At 40.5% G+C, this 20,260-nt stretch overlaps 1 protein-coding gene across 1 annotated transcript in view; it reads left to right on the top strand.

The window, feature by feature from the left end:
* The window catches only part of itgbl1 (integrin, beta-like 1), a 33,039-nt gene that overhangs the window by 5,297 nt on the left and 7,482 nt on the right, over positions 1-20,260 (top strand). Inside the window, exons 3-8 of the mRNA XM_026377211.1 lie at positions 4,717-4,863; positions 5,549-5,671; positions 6,195-6,335; positions 8,980-9,120; positions 10,467-10,613; positions 17,695-17,811. Of these exons, the coding sequence (XP_026232996.1) occupies positions 4,717-4,863; positions 5,549-5,671; positions 6,195-6,335; positions 8,980-9,120; positions 10,467-10,613; positions 17,695-17,811 (816 nt within the window). The remainder of the gene's footprint in view (positions 1-4,716; positions 4,864-5,548; positions 5,672-6,194; positions 6,336-8,979; positions 9,121-10,466; positions 10,614-17,694; positions 17,812-20,260) is intronic.

Below are 20,260 nucleotides of genomic sequence, written 5' to 3'. Positions count from 1 at the left end.
CATTGAGATGTTCTTTTACCTTAGACGGCATTCATCAGACAAACTGGGGGTAATTCAGATCCTCTCAATCAGAGCAACAAGTTAACTGAATGGATGCAACAGTGGACATGATGGACACTGTAAAATGGCCTTTGAGAGTAAAAATAATAGTTAAAAATACAAAGTTGGTAGCAGTGAGATGTGGTCAGAAGGTTAATGTGTCCAAGAGCAGTTCAGATGCTGCCTGGCTTGTTGTTTGGTTTTGTTGATTAACATGAGATAGCAGACGAGGCTTGGCTGGTTCGTTTGATGATTTATCAAGATGGAGTTAGATAATGGTTGTTGCTGTGGAGCCAACTTAACAGAACACTAGTTATTGAGAGAGAGCCCATCTGATTGACTTGTCTGCACTCTGACATTCACACAAATTACTCTGGTGCCATGTGAAAAAAGGAGAAACAACACGCTATATGTTTCTTAATAAAACAAAAAAATTGTCACTGTACAATTGAAGATATTATTTACACACCTGAATAAAGTACGACTAATGTTGCAGTTGAGTGCTGATTTTGTAGGATTCACACAAGCACTGAAGCAGTGGGATGATGACCTGGACTAACATCTGTTCGCCAACTGTGCAGAGACCATCATGTGATTCCAATCTGTTGTTTGTCTTTAACTGTGTTTAAACCTTCCTGTTCTGTTTCCTTTGAAATCAGTTACAAAACATTGGAAACAATCTGTGATCATTTCTGAAGGGTAACATTTAGCCTTGTTTCTGATTGTTTGAGGGGGTGAGGAAATTAGTTTCTCTTGCCTTTATGCATACGTAGATGAAGGTCAAACTCACAGTGCTTCCGTTTGCTTTTTCATCGCCTTGTTCTCTCACTGATGACTCATGTGAGCTCTCTCTCTCCTTCGCTTTTGCTTTCTGTCTCTCTCACTTTCTGTGCAGAACTGAGAAAAGTATTTTCCTCTGTTGTATGTTCAGACAGGCTGTGATTTACTGTATGGTCTTCAATTGTTAGAAACACAGAGGGTGGCCCAGAGTGCTACAGACCGACTTTGTCTCAGTAAGAAAAAAAGAAAACACTGTATAATTAACTTGTAAGTAATTATTCTTACAATACTGAGTAGCATTAGACCATTTTATCAAATCTGAAGCCCTTAGTGAGCAATCATCTTTGAGTTCAGTCTTCAATGGAACATAATGAGTCATTTATTCGACTGCGTCTCTATCAAAGACACTTACTGTAATAGCTCACAAAATGTTTGAGCAAACACGAGTCAGTAATTTTCTCAGCATCTCTGGTAACAGCTACCATCCCCCCCAGCCACCGATGTGGGTTGAGGCAGAAAGCCAAGAAAGTGTGCAATCCAGAGCAATCTGTAACTTTACGGCCCTGGCAGACTATCATATGTGTATCCTTCTCACCTTATCTCAAAGGAGCAGTTGAAATGGGGGAGGCGCAAGCATGAGACCGAAAACCCTTTCCCTCCTGAAGGATGGTTATTCTGAGGGTTGTGTGAGACCACATTTTAGCCTCTCCATCTCTTTCTCTCTCGCTCTCTCTCTCTCAGATGATGAGTTTTCAGAGGCTCTGTTTTTCACCTGGCCTAACCCCGCCGCCTCTGTGCCCCCTGCTACAGCCAGAAAAGAGCTGACCCAAGGGGAGGGGGTTATGTCAGCAGCACATAAGAAGCCAGTTTGGCCAGTGTTGTTCGGAATCAAACTCTCCGTCAGTATTACATAAGCTTATGAGGGTGCTTCCAATAAGCACACATTACAGACAGATGATATAATGTAATCACTGAAGAACATCTCACTATGGGAGTCTGTCCAAACTGATTAATAGGTTTAATACATCATTTCTGTTGATTTCCTAAAGAGAAAAAACGGGGGGAGGAGGGTAGAGTGTGTAGTCCTTGAGTCATTACAGCCCATTAAATTGTTCATCTCTGTTTTTTTTCTCTAATGCATATTTTGATGTGCTCTCACTCAGATTCTGAGCTTTGCTAGGCAGCGTGCCCGTGTGGTGAGTCACCTAATGATACCAGTGTGGGATGCAAGGAGAAAATGCCACTCAAGTCTTTCCAAGTCTACTAGTAAAAGGGAGTTTTGATTGGGAAACGTTACGGCTCCCAAGTCTTTTGATTGAGGGTTTTTGACATTGCTCTGATCTGGATTACTTTAGATTACAGCCGGCAATGTACAGTAATGATTGTTACTTCTGAGTGTGTACAGATACAGTACATACTATACATCTAAATTCAAGGTTACAGGATGTCAAAGAAGAGACTGAGAGGTTGTATGCTGTAGTGAAAAGTATTAATCTGCCCAGAGTGATTTTCAGAATTCTTTAGTATTATTATAAAGGTGTAAAGAAGCACCAACGTCAACGACATTTGAATGCAGAAGGATTGAATCTGGAGTTCCTAATTCTCAGGGCACCATACAGAGTGATTTAAGATTTGTGACTCCAAGATCCTTTCCTGCAGAACACAAGCTGACGTGCCGTCGTTTCATGCTTCACAGACTACAGGGAGAAGAAAGCAAGGAGCAATAATTACTCACTGAAATGAGCATCATATTATACAGAACATGATCTGAACAAAGTAAGTGGGGGAATGTCATTTGGAGAGGAAACATCAAGCGCAAGTAATAAATGAGCTCAGAGAGAGTTGCAGGGAGTTTTTAGAGTTGCAATATCTAATGTTTGTTTTGCATTTAATTTGGCTTTTAATTGGAACTGAAAATCTCAGAGTAGCCAAGAGATTGCTGGCAACATAGGTGATAAGCGTTTTCAATTTACAAATAGTAAATTACTTTACATTTAGCCTGTAGCTATTGCTGATCTTTTGAATCATTGTGTTCCATGCTAAACCTTTGCTTGTTTATGTCTCTCTCACTAATTTTCTTTGTTTATCATTAAGCAGGAACAAGTTAAATTGAAACATAAAATTAGCTTGCTGAATGAGTCACCACCCTCTCTCCCCATCAGCACTTAATCATGGTAACCCGACATCACCTGTTATTACTGCCTTCATGCTGGTACAGATGCACCCTATCTCCCCGGCCCCATTGGATGTATCCGGGCACTGGTTTGGGCCTGATTGGCTGGGTGTGTGTGTCCATCACAGGAGCGTAGGAAGGGCCCTGACACCCCCAAGCCACAGAGAATAACTGCTCGGGAAGCATCAGGAAAGATAAACTGTCGACAGGCAGCCACCTTCCCACACACATAAACTTTCGCCTAGCAGACAAAGAGGGACTGTTTTATATGTCACAGTGATTGTCAAGCTTAGATTAATGGGGTGTAGTGGGTGGCAGTGACTTTGTAATATTCCACTAAATTATGTTGGACAGACTTTAATCTAATTGTGTTTTACAGCTATTGTGTGGTGGTTCCTGTGTGCAAAACATCAGTGCTAGATTTTGAAAAGAAGTGTCTGCACTTACAATCTTATTAAGAGCTCCATAAAACTGTCTTAAAAATTAAATGATAATCACAGACCAGTGAAATATTAAAAAAACCACGCTGTGATTGTGGTTTGCATTAGATTTATTTAGTGTGACAGTAATTTGATTAATGCAAATTAACAAAAAACAACATTGTTTTTAATTTGTATGACGTTCTGTGCTTTAACAAATAGACTGAATCTTAGGACACCGAGGGTTCAGATAGCAAGCAAGAGATTGCAGTTTACCCACAGCTTTACAGGATTATATCAATCCTCTATAGGTTGTAATAACGTAGAATTTCTAACTTTGATTTGTTCTAATTTTTTTTTTTACATTTGTACACAGATGAAGATCATATTGTCACAGCAGTATTTATAATGTAATTCCGTCCATAGAGAGCCAGCAGAAAGCACAGTGTGCTCAGAATCGCTAAGTTTAACGGTTTATATGAAGGTTTAAGATTTTCATTTAAGTTGATTTATTTTCCTGAAAATTGTATTGTGTCTGTGCTGCAGCTTTTCTTAAAGTGCATGCCCCAGTTTCTACTTTTCCTCATGCCTGTTTTCCTTGAGATGTATCGATAATGAGAAGAGACAGTGGGCACGCTCGCTGTTAATGACTGATGGACAGCCCTTGAAAAGGACACCGCATTTACATGATGAACGAGTCAGGAGAATGATTGAGTGTGGCATACAAGGCCCCTTGCTGCTCAATGCAGTAGGAACAACATCTATAATAACTTGTCAACAGTGCTTATTTGCATTAAATGACTACTCGTGTTTCTCATATTGTTCACTGTGGCCATCAGAACGATGAGAAGAGAAATAGTGATGCCATACTGCGCGTGTAAGCCCTCTAAATGTTGAACAATGCATTTCTCTCAGTGAGTGATTGGTTGGAACCTGAATCATCCTGTGTCTTCCTGAAACCTTGTGACAAAAATGCAAATAGAACTTGAAAATATAATGGAAACTTGGAACTCCCCGCCTGTCTGCTTTGCTGCTATTGTTGCTTACAATATATATTTATGAGTCTCAAGGGAACTGCATGGTATTTCACATCCATTAATATAATAGTCACTAGAGACTACAGTGGGTCTGTTACTATAATTAAGATTCAAGGGGCAAATGAATTTTGTAACCCTGCCTCCCGTGTTCCCCTGGCAGTAAAATGCCCTCACGTTGCTAGTGTTCATGGAGCAATTTAAAACACTAGTAATGCACATGCTTTTTAGCTTTATATAAATAGCATGTGGTGTTTGTGTCTCCCTTTAGACCGGGGCTACTGTGACTGTGGGATCTGTGAGTGTGATGATGGCTGGTTAGGAGACGCCTGCCAGCTCCGGGAAGAATGTAACCTACCTAACAAGAAGAGCAAAGAGCTCTGCAGAAACTCACAGGGGGTGGTCTGCTCCAACAGAGGTACTGCAGCCACACTCACACTCTGTCAGTGTTAACAGCTGTAAGCTGAACAAAACAATAGCAATATGACCATTAACCATAATAATTATTTAGAATTATGAACCCCTTTAAAACATATCCATTTCCATTTAAGGCAGATACGTATGGCACTAAGATGGTTAATGCCATCACAGTATCATATCACTGATGTTTATTAATTATGTATAATGGTTTGTATAGTGGTTAGTTAGAAATGATTAAGTTCAAGTTAAAGTTTACTGTCATTCAGACTCAGCAGTACATGTAAACAATTGAAATAAAAATTATATTGTTAAAATTATACTGTAGATAATAGCAATAGGAACAAATTGTCTGTATAGTGCTTTGTTTGAGCTTATGTAAATGCCAATTTATTCACAGTATCTAATTGTCTCTCCTCATTTGCAAAGCCTGCATCACACACACCTACACAAACACACCTGCACTCCTTTGGTAGTGAGACACCAGTTTAGATCTGTTGTCCCGCGGTGCACCGACAGTGCCTCCAGTGCACATCTGCAAAGCAGCTGGGTCCTAGGTCTTAAGGTGCACTGAATAGATAGAACATGCACACACACGCATCCTCACATAAACACATAGTGTGTACAAACTTAACCTCCTCGAACAAATCACCTTAAGCTGTGTCTGAAGCTGTTATCTTCCATAGGTACCTGCCGCTGTGGCAGCTGCATGTGTAACAATAAGGACAACAGGGGTCTGGTGACTGGACTCTTCTGTGAGTGTGATGACAGCGAGTGTTTGGACGAGGACACTGGAGATGTGTGTGGAGGTATGTCTCACATCCCCTGTCTCACCCCATCACTCTTCCCCCGAACTGCACAGACACCTCAGTTTACCATGTGTTTTTTCCAAGGACTTTTTGTCACATGACTGACTTATTGCTTGGCAGCTATTGAACCAGCAGGAGTTGCTGTTTGAATGGATGCCTTATAGGCGTAATAACACAATTTGCTGTTTTGAAGTCAGAGAACACGGATGTAGATGAATTTGATACTTAACCCTCCCGTGACTGTGTTAACTGGTTTTTATTCACCGTTATCTTTCACTGTAATCTCTGTTGATGCACAAACTTGATGTCCAAATGGCCAGACGTGAGTACTCAATTTGAAATAAGAAAGCATTAAAATGCCCACAAAGGTTAACTGAGGTTAAATGTTTAACCTGCTAGTGAATTTAATAGCGTTCAGTACTACAAGCTGCACATTTTAATGTGTCCGAACCAGTGAATCTGTTTGAGTAACGGTCAGGTGAACTCATCACCCTGTTGCATGTTCATTCTCATCTGCTTCCAGGCCATGGCCAGTGTTACTGTGGAAACTGTTACTGTGCTGCTGGTTGGCATGGAGACAAATGTGAATTCCAGTGTGACATCAGCCCATGGGAAAGCAAGCGGAGATGCACATCTCCAGATGGCAAAATCTGCAGCAACAGAGGTTGGTTTTCCTACTTCAAAGCAGGCCTAATAATCTTAATGATGAATCATCATAGCAAAACCTAATGAGTTGTGATATCATCAGTATTAGATTTTTTTTCTGTAGTTGCATTATATGTGTAAAATATAACTTACACATATAAATACGTAGCCACAAAACAGATGCATTTAATATCACCGATTCACAGGGCAAAAAACAAATTATTGGAATGATAAGTGTAGTCGAGCATTTCTAATTTTTTCCTCACCACAGGGACATTTTCAATGAATTTGTGCTGCTAGGAAACAGTAAACAAACACTTCAAATGAGGTCGAGTTCATTTCCCATCTGTTATCTGGGATCGTTAGAAAAGGAAAAGAATCAGGAAGTAGTAAAACAGGAAATAAAGACAATTTATACTCACATCTATAGATAAATGTTTTGATTAAGACTGCAACAATTCCTTGTCTTAATTAGTGATATGCTTTGAAGAACTGTAACCTGTCATCAACCAGTGCTTCATTTTAAATGCTTTTAAAACTCCTATACTGCCCATGTGATGCAAATTGTTCTGTACAACAGAAGCAAATAAAGTTCAATGCATTAAAAGTATTTGGCTGAGACAGAGCTGCACAAGAGAGACTAAAGAAACACTGACTATATTCACAGGCCCAGCAAGACAAACCCTATATTGAAGCTAGAACTCGAAGTGGTCTTTGCACTACAACCAGGCTGTTAAATAAATCTGGGTCACAGGAAAATTACATACAGTACTTTAGCTTTAATTTTCATGTGAGATTAAAAAGAACTGTAATATTTAATCTCTTAAACTGCAATTCAGTATATCCTGAGATATCTTACCTCCACAGTTTAGTCCATTTGCCACCAAACTGACAATTGCTATAAAGATGGAAATAAAATCATAAATAGAAACACAGAAAAAGAAGAACACATCTAAAAAATCCTCATGTTAAATTGTGAGCGCCTGGCAGACTTCAGTGAACCACTGTAGCTCCTCTAACCTTGCTCAAGTGATACTGTGGGATATCAGTAAAGCGCTCTAAAATTAATTACTGGGGACTGGCTGAGGGCTGGCTAAGTGGTACGGCTAAATGGTAGGGTCGTTCGGACAAGGCCCCATCACAGTACTGCGATTTATGGTTAAGTGCACAGCTTACACAGCATGAACAACCGCCGACTGTGTTCGTGGTGTGGTACTTCATTGTACTCCTGTTAAGTACAGTAAAGGGCAGTCAAAAGGAACTATGTCCTCAAATAAAAGGAAACTCATATCACAACATTTCTTTCTCTCGCTCTGTTAGTTTGACAGGCTTTTCCAATTCTTCTAAAGTAGCTGTCTAATCTAATTCTGTATGGATTCCTTTTGAATATATTATTGGAAAGTGGGGGAAAATGTTGCCTTTGCTCCATTTGGTAAATATGCCGACACATTCAAACACTAATCTAAGCAATTCCAACAATGTGGGAACAATTCTCAATTCTCATCTTCATAGTATGTGTCATCCAGCCATTTTGCACTGAATCAATCCTTAAAAAAGCATTGTGAAGATAATTCCCAGTGGAGGTAGTGGATCTACGAAAATAATTACACAACAGCGGCAGGATTTAATTTCATCATCCTGTATAGAAATACAGATGTGGGGTGTTTTGTATAAGACCGAAATGTTTAACTCATGCTTACACACGAAATGAAATAGGGGAATGATGCGAGTGACTGCCCTTGTAGTTGAATTTCAGCATTCTGCCAACCTCTTCCATGTGTTGGGCTCAGTTACAATTCTTCCTAGGTCAGCTAATAACATGCTAACTGGAACAACAAAATGACAACAACTGCCAAATGCTAGAGGCCAATCATATGCATCTACACATTTTCATCTCACATTTTTTTCTCTGCAAGCACTTTGCTCTCAATGTTTTCTCTCTGACTTATACTAAATATTTTGCTTGCATTGAACTTTATTTGAAAATCACCAAATAAGCACATCTACCAAATTATATATCAGATTTGTTTTTAACATTAATTGATTTTATAGCATTTATACAATATTTTTAACAGTAACTAGTGGGGGTCATCTCCTTTGCTCAAGCTCAGCTGTGACATCTGTGGCAGATGTAAAAAAAGTGCATGGGTTTAAAAATCTCAGGCTCTAGGGTCATGAGGGGGAGAGAGAGACTGAACCGAGGGCCAGGGGCCAGACTTGTGCCAGCTACAGCCCACAGGCGTGCCAACTCGACTGGCTTCCCTGGGGTTCCCCGTGCTCTGTCACTGCTGATAAGAGAAAATGGGATTTCCACTGGCTGCAGCTCATTTGGTGCCCTGGCTAAGATGTAAAACAAACGAGAAAGAGGGAGACAGATAGATAGATAGATAGATAAAGGGGGCGAAATGAGACAGAAGGAGAAAGAGTATTTATCCTGCTGGCTGCAGCTTCTGCTAAAATAGAAAATATAGCCTCCCACCCCACCCACTGTGAAAGATGCCAAGACAGTGAGTGATGTCTTTGACATTGTGAAAGACATGCTTTATAGTTTCCCATTTAAATGAACATTAAGATGTACTTGGACTGTACTGCTGTAAGAAAATAATAAATACAATGTGAATTCACAGTATGTGTGATTTTGCTGTGTTTGCCGTGGGTGTTAGGGACCTGTGTGTGTGGGGAGTGTAACTGTTATGATGTAGATCCGTCTGGCGACTGGGGAGATATTCATGGAGACACCTGCGAGTGCGATGAGAGGAACTGTCATGCAACCTACGATCGATACACAGATGACTTCTGCTCAGGTCAGCGTGGTGTTTTTGGATTTAAAAAAAATATATATAGTTGCATAAACAGCAATTCTGAGATGTGTTTTAACGAATGGTTGACATTTTGAGAAATGAGAATATCTATACCACTGTTATGTCTGTGTGCTGGATAAGTGGGTAGAAGTGGATTCCTCAGTGTCTCTCCTCAGGGTCGAGACGCAGCAAGCAAACATCATGCGACGAGGGCTGACTGTCACACATCACCTATACGTCTGAGGCCAAATATTGGCTCTTGAATGTGCTGCGAAGACAAAGCCAACAGCCAGCTAACACATATGTTCTGCGCCTGTGTGAGAAGAAATAACTCTGCTTATGCGCACAGTTGATTCATCCTTCATTACAGGGAAGTAGAAGCCCTAGAACTGCAGCGATACGGTGTAAACAAGGCAGTGTTTGTTTACCACTTACACACCGGGCCCGCTCACCACGTTCAGTTTCTTGATTCCAGTTTGCCATGTTGCTGGGAAAATATCCTCATTATTGTAATGTACAGATGAGATGATGATAAATAAAGGAGCCTTCCATGTGTGCCCTCCTGATTATGTTCGCTTATTTTCATCACTGATCCACTAACCTGAACAACAGGCTGAATCGGCCTGAAAGCTGGTCAACTAGTGCCAACGGTGCAGAACACAGCTAGAGTGACTGGTCAGCACTGGACAGTGGGTGAACGTTGGCTTAAACTATTTGTTGGCTGAGACTAGTTCCTGGATTCTCCCTCTACTGTATATCCAGTCTTTAGCTACCACACAGAAGTAAGAGATGGTATTGATCATTTCATCGAACACTTGATAAGTAAGTGAGCAGATTTTCTTAAAAACTCGAATTATTCCTGTTGTTTATGTTGTTTCTCTAAAGAATCAATGACCAGTGTATGATGTAAGCGACCACAATGGTTTCTGTTCATTAAGCTACTAATCTCTGTAGCAGAGGCTACATCTTAACATCTCAGCAAACACACACTTAACATTTCTTTGGTGCATACAAGAAACTTTACAGAATACAAACCTCATTCACACGTTAATGTTTTTAAATCACATCTTTTTCCAGCAGTTTCTGTCTTTCTCAGCAGCTTACAAAGGCCAGACAGAGAAGTCACTTCTGCCAAGAACACTAAATTCTCAACTTCTCCCCTCTAACATGCTCTTCCACTCGTTAATTTCACTACATCCATTGCTCCACTCCCTCGTTGTCCCTAACTGATATACATTGACATTGCATTGAGTCATTTGGCAGACGCCTTTATCCAAAGCGACTAACCTAGGGTGAGCGTAAGGAGGTCTTGTTTCAGACTTCCACTTTTTCTTCTTTGCTCTCGGCAGGTCATGGTCAGTGTAATTGTGGCAGGTGTGACTGCAAAGAAGGATGGGCAGGAAAGAAGTGTGAGCATCCTCTGTCCTGCTCCCTGTCTCTGGAGAGTAGCCTGAAGAAGTGTCGAGGAACGTCCAATTTGCCCTGCTTCGGACGAGGTACCTGCTCTTCCCAATTGCTCCAGTTACCATGGTTACTGCTCTCACCTCTTGGTGTAAAATAGGCCATTTCCAGACCATGTACTAATCCATCCTTAAGAGGGATTAAGATCCATCAGGGTGCCCAGCAATCGAATGTGATTGCACATCTAACTAAACCATCAGCTGAACCACAATCACTCACTGTGTTTATTGTGTCAAACATATTTATTAATGTGTGTGTGTGTGTGTGTGTACTACTGTGTACTACTTTAATGTGTTTTGCGTTCTGTGATGTGCATATGCATGCGTGTGCATGGCCGCAGGGGCACTATTTGCTAGCAACAATGACTGGAAGAACTCCCACATTTTAACAGGCTGTGGGTCGATGTGTCTAGATTTATTACACGGCACTATTTGCTTCATTATGGGTTCTTCAAGACAGGGGAGGCTGGCTTTCTTCGAGCGTAAAAACGTTAGGCTTGATACTAACATTAGAGTCAGATATTGAGCTGACACCAGTGCAAACCAAATGTACAGATAATTATACCCTAATCATAAAGAAATGTGAAGTTACTTCAGTTGTGTGGCAAATAGGAGATACTCGTTTCATTTCACTGCAGCGTGCTGGCTGATAATATTAATAAATGATTTATTCTGTGACATGCGAATATAGAAAGAGGTTAAACACACAGATAGATAAAGATGTTTTCTAATTTAGATAAGGTCTGTGCTTATGCGCACCTCCACTAACTGATACCCAAGACTTAAATGCTCTCAGTAATGTTTATAGAACCATTTCATTTTAAAGTATATAAAATCCAGACATTCAGACATTGTCCAGTGTGCAGAACAGGTAGTTAACCCATAAACTATACTGGTTTAGTAACGTGGAAGAGGTTTATTTAAAAAAGCAATACATTTAAATACTTGCACGTTGATCACTACTATTGTTCTCTCAGTTTACTAATCCATGTGCACAGTGACGTGAGGCATGTCAGGCACATTCAATGTTTGCAACCACTTTAGAAACGAAACATTTCTCCATGGGTGCTTAAAACTGTTAGTTTCATGGTGGATCAAGAAACAATAGAACTAAAAGATTTAGGTTTATTAAAGGAGTCATATGTATGTATATTTACATGTACAATATATTGTACGGATCCATGTGGGACATTTGTGGCCGTCATGGGTTGGTTTGGGCTTGTTGAATAACTGCAGGGTCAGTGGTTTGATCCCTGTCTCCTCCAGTCCACATGTTGAGATGTCCTTGATCAAAACACTTAACACTTAACCTGTTGTGTTTGTACACACACCAATGGAAGTGTAGCTGTGTAGCCTTCAGGCACAAAAAAACAAGAACTGTTGTTCAGTGTCTTTTTCAAGGAATTTATACGAACAAGAGGAGTCATGGACTAAAATACTAACAATGCAATTAGTGGCTGGCCCAGTCGATCTCCACAGTCAAACAGGGACTTGAATCCTGGACCCTCAGATTAAAAATGAGATGCTCTAGTGACTGAGCTACCTGGGCACCAAACAAACAAGCAAACAAACAAACAAACAAACAAACAAACAAACAAACAAACAAACAAACTGAACTTTAATAACTAACAGGGTGAAGTGAAAACTGATTCTGAGCCAACTAGTCCAAAACGTATGACACTGAGTCAGGTTTCAGGAGAAGTTTGGGAAATTGCAGCCCTAAAAATAAGTCTGTTAATGAAAAGCAAAGTTTTAGATGGGACAACAAGCTGCTGAATGTGGCTCCAAAGGAAGTGTCTGGAGAAGAAAAGCTGCACAGCTACATGTACATGCAGCTACTATTCATGTGCACGATGATAACATGTTCATCCTGTGTGTGTGTGTGTGTGTGTGTGTGTGTGTGTGTGTGTGTGTGTGTGTGTGTGTGTGTGTGTGTGTGTGTGTGTGTGTGTGTGTGTGTGTTGGTATGACATCCTGTATCTTTACACTGACTTAAGATAATAGGGTTGTTATAAACAATAAGTAATGTATAAACACCTTTAATAAGTAGATGTATTGATTTATTTTACTTATCACTGCATTAGGTAATGCTCATTAATGTACCCTGTTCTCATCCTTAGTACCCATTCAGTTAGATGTATATGGTTCCTTTTCTTGACATAGCTTTAAATCATCTCTTGTACAACCTAACTGAAGTAAGTTATTTCAACCTTAATTCAAGACTTACCAGACAACAAAAAGACAAAATCACAGCATAGCTTTGTCACACAGACACTGTACCTTTCCCCAGAGTTAACAAAGCACAGTGTCCATGTTATCTTTATACTGTCTGACAACCTGCATTGTTCCAGAGTATGCTATGGCCATTTGGTAATGAGATAAATTGCCTAGTAGCTATGGAGTGCATATTTAGTAGTCTTCTGAGGTCTCTCTTGCACTTGTATCTCACCACAGATATAGGAACCTTAATCAATCAGCTTTACAGTGCTGTGTGGGACATTGTTCTGTGGATACTGAGCAGTGCCTCTGTGCCTCACAATGAGAGAGGAGAAGGTACAGTAAAGCCTGCTGTACTTTTTTGGTCTCACAGTGACTTAATAATGGAGTTGGCGATGGGCAGCAGTACAAGGAGCATAACCTGCTTGGTCTCAGGGCTGTGGATTTATCAGGGGTTAACGTGAAGCAATGATTTCTTGTTTCATTTGACTCCAGGGGAAGTCACTGGAGAATCCGCAGCTGAAAATGAAAGGATACGTGAACTGCAGCCTACTACATGTTAGTATAGTAGCCATAGATATACATCGCAGCCCATGGCTAAGAAAGCTTCTGATTAAGATCAAGCACCCAAAACACATACTTAGGAAAGGCCTGCTACCATGAACGTCACCAAAAGTGCAAATTCAAGCTTGGACACACCTGTCAGCCACCTATTTTTATTTAATATCATATGATCCTGTCATCCAATCCTCACCCCACCCATAGTACATTTAAGCCACGTTTCCTACTTTGCCTCTTTGCGTCGTCATTGCCATTTATGCCTCATCACAGTTTTACCATTCTGTGTGATATCACTCTTCTGCCTAATACCGCTGGTGTTCAGCTTCGCCCACCATCAAGATGTCCGATTCCGATGGGGTCCCAGCAGATCCTTTCATGTTTTCAGATGATTTGCCATTTCAGCTATCACCCACTGGTGACACATCTCCTGTTCCAGGCAGGAGCTATAATTTAGCAATTTACAATTCAGCTGAGCATCAACACACGGCCGGAAAAGTCAACTTTTAGCCTAAAAGGTAAAACATCTAGTACCCAGCTGGGTTTGACATAGCTTTTAGCTATAGGTTCATATTTCCTGAAGAAGTTAACCTTTGCTGTGGAGGATGACACCTCAGCATCATCACCCAGTGCACCAGGAAGTCTTTTCCACTGTTTTAATGTCTTTCTAAAACATCTTATATTCATCTACTAGTAAACATTTAGATTTTATTTGCCTTTTTCTACCAGTAGGCATTTTTCTACTTTATACTCCGTTAGTGGCCTCCATCTCCAGCCCACAATATGTAGGCTGCAACATTAATATTAACCTAATTGAATCGGTCTGACCTCAGTTTTGTCCAGTTCATCCTCACATCACCACTAATTGCTTTCTTATTAACATTTAGCCATTGGAATACCTATCGTCTGTCTTCTTCTGTCTTCATCCAATCGTGATCCACTTTGCTCATGTTGTCTCTTTCTATTGTCATTGTCATCAATGCTGCTTTACAGCTTCACCCCGTCCAGGCTTAGGAAAGTCCCCATTAAAACAGAATTTCTGTATTGATGTTACCTAAATGTTATTTTTAACTAACAGTGTTTGTACCAAAAACCAGGCTTTGCGTTCTGACGACTTTCAGACTTATTCCCTAACAGCGTTGAGCAAGCAGGGTGCGCTCCCTCACATAATGAAACAGCAAAGATTAACTTGTGCTGAGAGAGTTAATTAGCTTTAATTCCTCCAGCAGTACCTTTAAATTATTTCCAATTGCTCCAACAAAATGGAACTTTAAATTACCCTGTGCAATAGAACAATTAATGAGATTCATAAATTCTTCCTTTAACTCCGTTCATTCAGGGACAGTTACAAGGTGTGTATTTACAGTGCACTATTAAAATGTTAAAAGATTGAAATTGTACCATCTTGCAATAATTGTTTTTAGTTGAGATATATTTGAGTATTGAGCCTACAGTATGTACAGTAAAAAAAAAAAACAAAACAGCTTAGATGGAGTGCAATTAAAATAACCCTGCAGTGATTACACTTGTGACTTGCAATTAAGGTTAACTGCATGAATAAGTTTATAAAACAATGAACACAACAACATGATGAGAGAAGCACTGTTGCAGCAGCACTGAGCAGGAGGTAAAGGATGTGCCACGCTAGCAATAACACAAACAACAGTGACAACTCACAAGCTTGCATTGAAACACATTGTGGAACAAGCTTAATCTTTGGGAATTAGTGTTTCAGTGACTGGATTTTAAGAGTTCTTAGAAATGTAGATGTTACATGATGAAAATGTTGTGTATGTGTCATAAATGATCAATGTCTGCTCCTCTTCTGTTGTCATTAATATCCAAACTGACTATTCACCCTGTTCAGAGGAAAGAAACTCTCAGGGTAGTAGTAAAGGGGACGGGACTGTGCATGCATGCAGACGTGAGTGCTTAGGATGACTCGTGTGTGCCTGTGTGGTTTTATGTAATGAACTTCCTTTCCCCCTGGTATGCCCATTTGATTTAGTGTTTCACAGATCACAGTTGAAAACAAATAATTGTAGCAGGGTTCATTTCAGGTCTTTAATGGATGGCAACAGATCTGTAGGGCAAGAAACCGGTGGGACAGAGAAGGTCTGTGGGACACGCAATCAGGGGAGACAGGAAGGAGGGCGGAAGAGTAAGAGAGTGAGCAAGTGAAACTGAAGGAGACAGACGTAGAAAATCACTTAGGCATGGATGAATGCGGCTGGTACAGATGGCAGCTTGAGCGGAAAAGCCTTGAAATTTGAAACAGCAGCTTCTGAGCTTTTCTTCCTGAGAGGTGGAGGCAAGACACTTGTGGATAGCACATTCTTTATTCTGTGGTATTTCCTCAAGGAAACACCTGTTTTCAACATCTCTCTGTTGATTCTTGGGATTCCTTTCTCTGCCTTCTGATGTGTGGCCATTAGTGGACAGTACTTTTGTCTTTGATTATATTTGTGGAAAGATGACATGTACCTTTTGCACAGTGATACGTAGCATTTAGAGAGAACAGAGAGTGACGTCTAGATCCTAAAGGTTTTCATAATGTAATTCAATTGTGACTTTTGTAATATTCCCACAACCTGGTAAATACAGTCCATTCATCGTCAGGCTTTCTACTGAAAAAACGTTTCCTCAAAGCCTGAGCCAACAAAACCCTGATGACACAGCATATTTCTAATGGAAAACATTCATTTGTATCAAAGGAGGAGACAGAGCACAGATTAAACATCAGTACGCTGGATTGATCTATTTGGCATGATGCTGGATTCATTGCAGCTGGAATTTAGAGTATTTGTAGTACTGGTGTTTATTTGCACATCAATATTAATCAGATTCAATTAAACAATTAGATCTGTCATACTCTATAAATAATGAATTAAAGTGAACTCTGTGACACTCAAAATAGTGAAAGGATTCCTTGAAGTGAGAATTTAACTGATGTCATCTGTGCACGTAAACCAGTTTGTTTACCTGTCCTATATTTGTGCCCATGTTTTATGGATCCAAAATGATCACAAGCTGGTATCCCCTGAATGTCATTAAGGTGTTATTCACCTCAGCCAGCATGGCAGATCAAAACACTCAAACACACACACAAACCATCTACACTGATGTAGACAGTATGACGACCACAGAGATAATCGATATGGCAGGGGTGTTATGACATCACCGGTTACTAGGGTAACTGGATCCCCAGAGCAGATGGTGGTTTGTTATATGTGTTGCAGGATAAGTTGGCAGACTGTGTGTGTGTGTGTGTGTGTGTGTGTGTGTGTGTGTGTGTGTGTGTGGTCATAAGAAGTGACAGTGATGTGACAAGGACAACACATTAGATGACGCTGTCAGTCAAGTGCCTGTTTTGGAGATTCATATACTGCACTATTTATTGCTCCAGTTCCACTCAGTGAGTAAACAAAAGATAAACGAAGGCACATGCACATGATGAATATGCTTTAGGTGTTTTTTTAGTGGCACTAAACGCAAAATGTTGTATCCTGCTGGGCTACAAACGGGGACAAAACACTCCGAGTGAATAATGATTGTGCAAAACGGATATACCCAGCTCAATAAAAACGGAGGAAAAGAGAAAGAGAAAGAGAGGTACTCGGTACACTGTAGTTTAACCATCTGTCTTCACTGAGCTGGGAAATTCCCTTTGTGCAATTATTTTTCATGGTGAGCAGAGTATTGTAGGCCCTCTGGGTGTATTTTATCTGCAGCATTAGTGAATATGAACATTAAAAAACTGTATGTGTTTCTTTTTTGTCATGAAAGCACTGAACCGATGAGTTGAGTCACGTTTCATGGAAATGCTTCGTATTGCAGTTCTTAGGGTCTCTTTAAGGTAGTATTTAAAAAGGCACTCCACATTCTTAGGTTGCACTAGAAGTGTGTTTAATATTTAAGGTATTTTTAAACAAAACAAGTAATAATGAATTAGCTTCAAGCTAAACTGCAATACAACGCGTGAGAACAGTGACTACAGTAGCATTTCTTCCTCTTAGCGTCCAAGTTCAGCGAGTGGCTGACATTACACTGCGGAGCGGTGCAGTTAAATGATTTGTGAGCAGGTAAAACCTCCAACAATAGTTCAGAATCGATTATATTCTTCTAATGAATTTCACCATTAGTCAGCATGTACAGTTTCCCCTGCGGCCTTCTTCACTGGCTGCTCATCAAGTGAAGTGGGACAGCAACACTGTGAGCCTCTGAGGTGTGTAACCAATGTGAGTGTATATCAGAAAGAGTGATTTACATAAAGGATGGGGAATGTTGTCAGGCTCTGCTATGAAGCTCAGCTCAGATACGAGAATGAGTCTCTCTCTTGCAGGTCAGTGCCAGTGTGGACAGTGTACTTGCCATCCACCTGGGGACAGTCGCGTGCATGGCAAAAACTGTGAGTGTGACGACCGTCAGTGTGAGGACATCAGTGGAGAGGTCTGTGGAGGTGAGTGCACACACACACACAACAAATCTGTGTGTCTGTTAAGGGCTGTTCAAGTTGCATAAGGAACAGAAGGAACTGACAGAACATGGCAGTAAACAGATGGCAAGTCTGTGCTATTACATTATTTGTTCAAGCTGTATGCAGACAGGTTATTTCGTTTTAGTTAGTTCTGCACAGACAGAGGGCTTCACGTTCTGAAATAGCACTTAGGAGTGATTGTGGAAAATCTGCCACATTTTCCAATTTTCTCATAGTTACAAATTAAATTCACAAGTGGTCCAGGTCTGTCAGGTGTCCCTTTCTCCACTGGGGGGAAAAAGCTCATTTGACTCAGTAATTAAATGACAGAGATGCTGCTAAATTTGTTGTTTCATCTGCTGAACGTGATGTGAAATATTTGATATTTGAGTTACATTTTTTGTTATTGAGATTTGTCAACAAGTAAAGCAGAGAAAGGAGCCGATTAACTCAGTGGCAAAAATCTAATTCTTGAGCAGGAAATACATAGAATGACACGACAATATCTGCACATTCATCCACTTAACCTCTCTATTTCAGATCAAACACAGAAATCAACTATACACTTATCACTTTCCTAATTATTGGACAGGAAACTACACTCATTACGTCTGTGCAGACATACACTCACCAGCTTTGAAAAGATGCCAGGAGTAGATCAATACAATACGATCCTATCTGCTCTCTTTGATATCCACAGGAACAACCTTCAAAATCCTTGAACTGAATTTGAGAGAATTTGCTCCAAGCCTTTGAAGCTTCTGTTTGAGGTCTCGGGAAGTGTGTGCTCTTAATTTGAGCCATTTAGGCACAAACACCACAGTGCATAGATCACACTAAAACATTAGGGGCTCGATTGAAATTGATATTTGCCTTTGTGGCTGCTGCTGTCCAAAAGAGAGAAGGCCTGATTCTTCAGGTTCTTCTGTCTTTTCAAATTTACATTTCTGTTTGCATTTGGACAGCAAAATGTTACGACTGAACTTCACTCGGGGTCTTTTGCTGTGTGATGTAGGGGTCATCAGGGGCCGGTTCTTGGCAGAACACTGTGAGAGACACGGATTGTAGATGTGAATGAGGGTGTTCAGGTAGGAAGGTGCAGTTGAGAGGTCCACTCTGTAGGCGAGTGTCAAAGCTTTGAACCTGATGTGGGGTTCAAAGCTTTGATACTCGCACAACACACAGTTCTGCATCTTCTTGACACAATTTGATGTCTGCTTTTCTGCCTTTGCTACACTTTAAGTGCTGGAACCGTGATAAAACACGGCACACGCACAGCTTTCCAAAACATGAATAGAGTCAACAGTGGAGATTTTCTCATACGTCTCGAACAACTACGAGGCTCGGGAGGGAACCATGATAAACATGCTTTGCAACATGTAAATCCTCAAACTGTGTATATGCACATACATAACACAGCTACCATAAAGTTGCTCTGGTGGGCTTCGGCATTTTGGTTCCATGGTGCATTGCAGCATCTGAGGCTAAATTTCTCCTTTAAAGAGAGATGCAGTATTTATGTGAATGGATTACAGGAGCTCATTGTGCTCTGGGCCATCGAGAGACAGTTCTTCATAAGGCTTCTGGGGCGACTCGGTCTGAGTGCTAAACACCAACACAGTCTCACACACACACACACACACACACACAAGCACAGTTTTTCTGTCAGGCTGACAATTAAGTCTGTGTACTCAGAGGCTTCTGAAAGTTGTGGAGTGTTTTGAGAAAGAGAGAAAGACTCTAAAGCAGGTACCCAGAGTGAGACGCAGGGATCAAACAGAAACTAGCTTTATGATGAGGGCGTTGCAGGATACTTCAGTGCCCCTGGATGTTTGAGCCTCACTGCAGACAACAAGAGCATATGCAGTGATTCAGCAGCTCATTGTTAACCAGCCTGTCAGTCAGTTCAGTCCATAGTCGGAGTTTTCTCTGCACACAAGAAGCTTTCACGTCATGAGACGACATTACAGATGGTTTAGTGGCTGCAGAGTTGGTCACATGAAGGTTCAACAGTTTAGCAGTGTCAATTCTGACATACGCTGTGGAAGCTTTCAGAAATATAAGACGTTCTGGTCATAATTATGGCTCGGGTGACATGAGCAGTATTTAAAAGTCTGAAACTGGTTATTATGTTAACCCCTACAGGACAAGAGGGTGTTGTTAGACGATAGGTGTCAAGACTCAGCTGTACTTGCTAACACACAATTAATTATGTTGCTAATTCATATAAAAATATCAGTATAATAACAAACCGATAAAGTTTAAAAGGTGTTTTGTAATAAATCCAGGCTCCTGGATTAACTGTTTAATCTATGGGGAAAGTGAAGCATGTACTGTTACAGTTATTTTATTTGTAAATACACTGTGAAAGTCACGTGAAAAGTCCTGACTTTCTAAGTTATTATCCTTATGACAAGTGATGACTGCACAC

This window comes from Anabas testudineus, chromosome 21 (assembly GCF_900324465.2).
Source record: "Anabas testudineus chromosome 21, fAnaTes1.2, whole genome shotgun sequence".
NCBI classification, from domain to species: domain Eukaryota; kingdom Metazoa; phylum Chordata; class Actinopteri; order Anabantiformes; family Anabantidae; genus Anabas; species Anabas testudineus.
The sequence above is the reverse complement of the archived record's forward strand: the minus strand, read 5'-3'. Positions and strand labels throughout refer to the sequence as shown.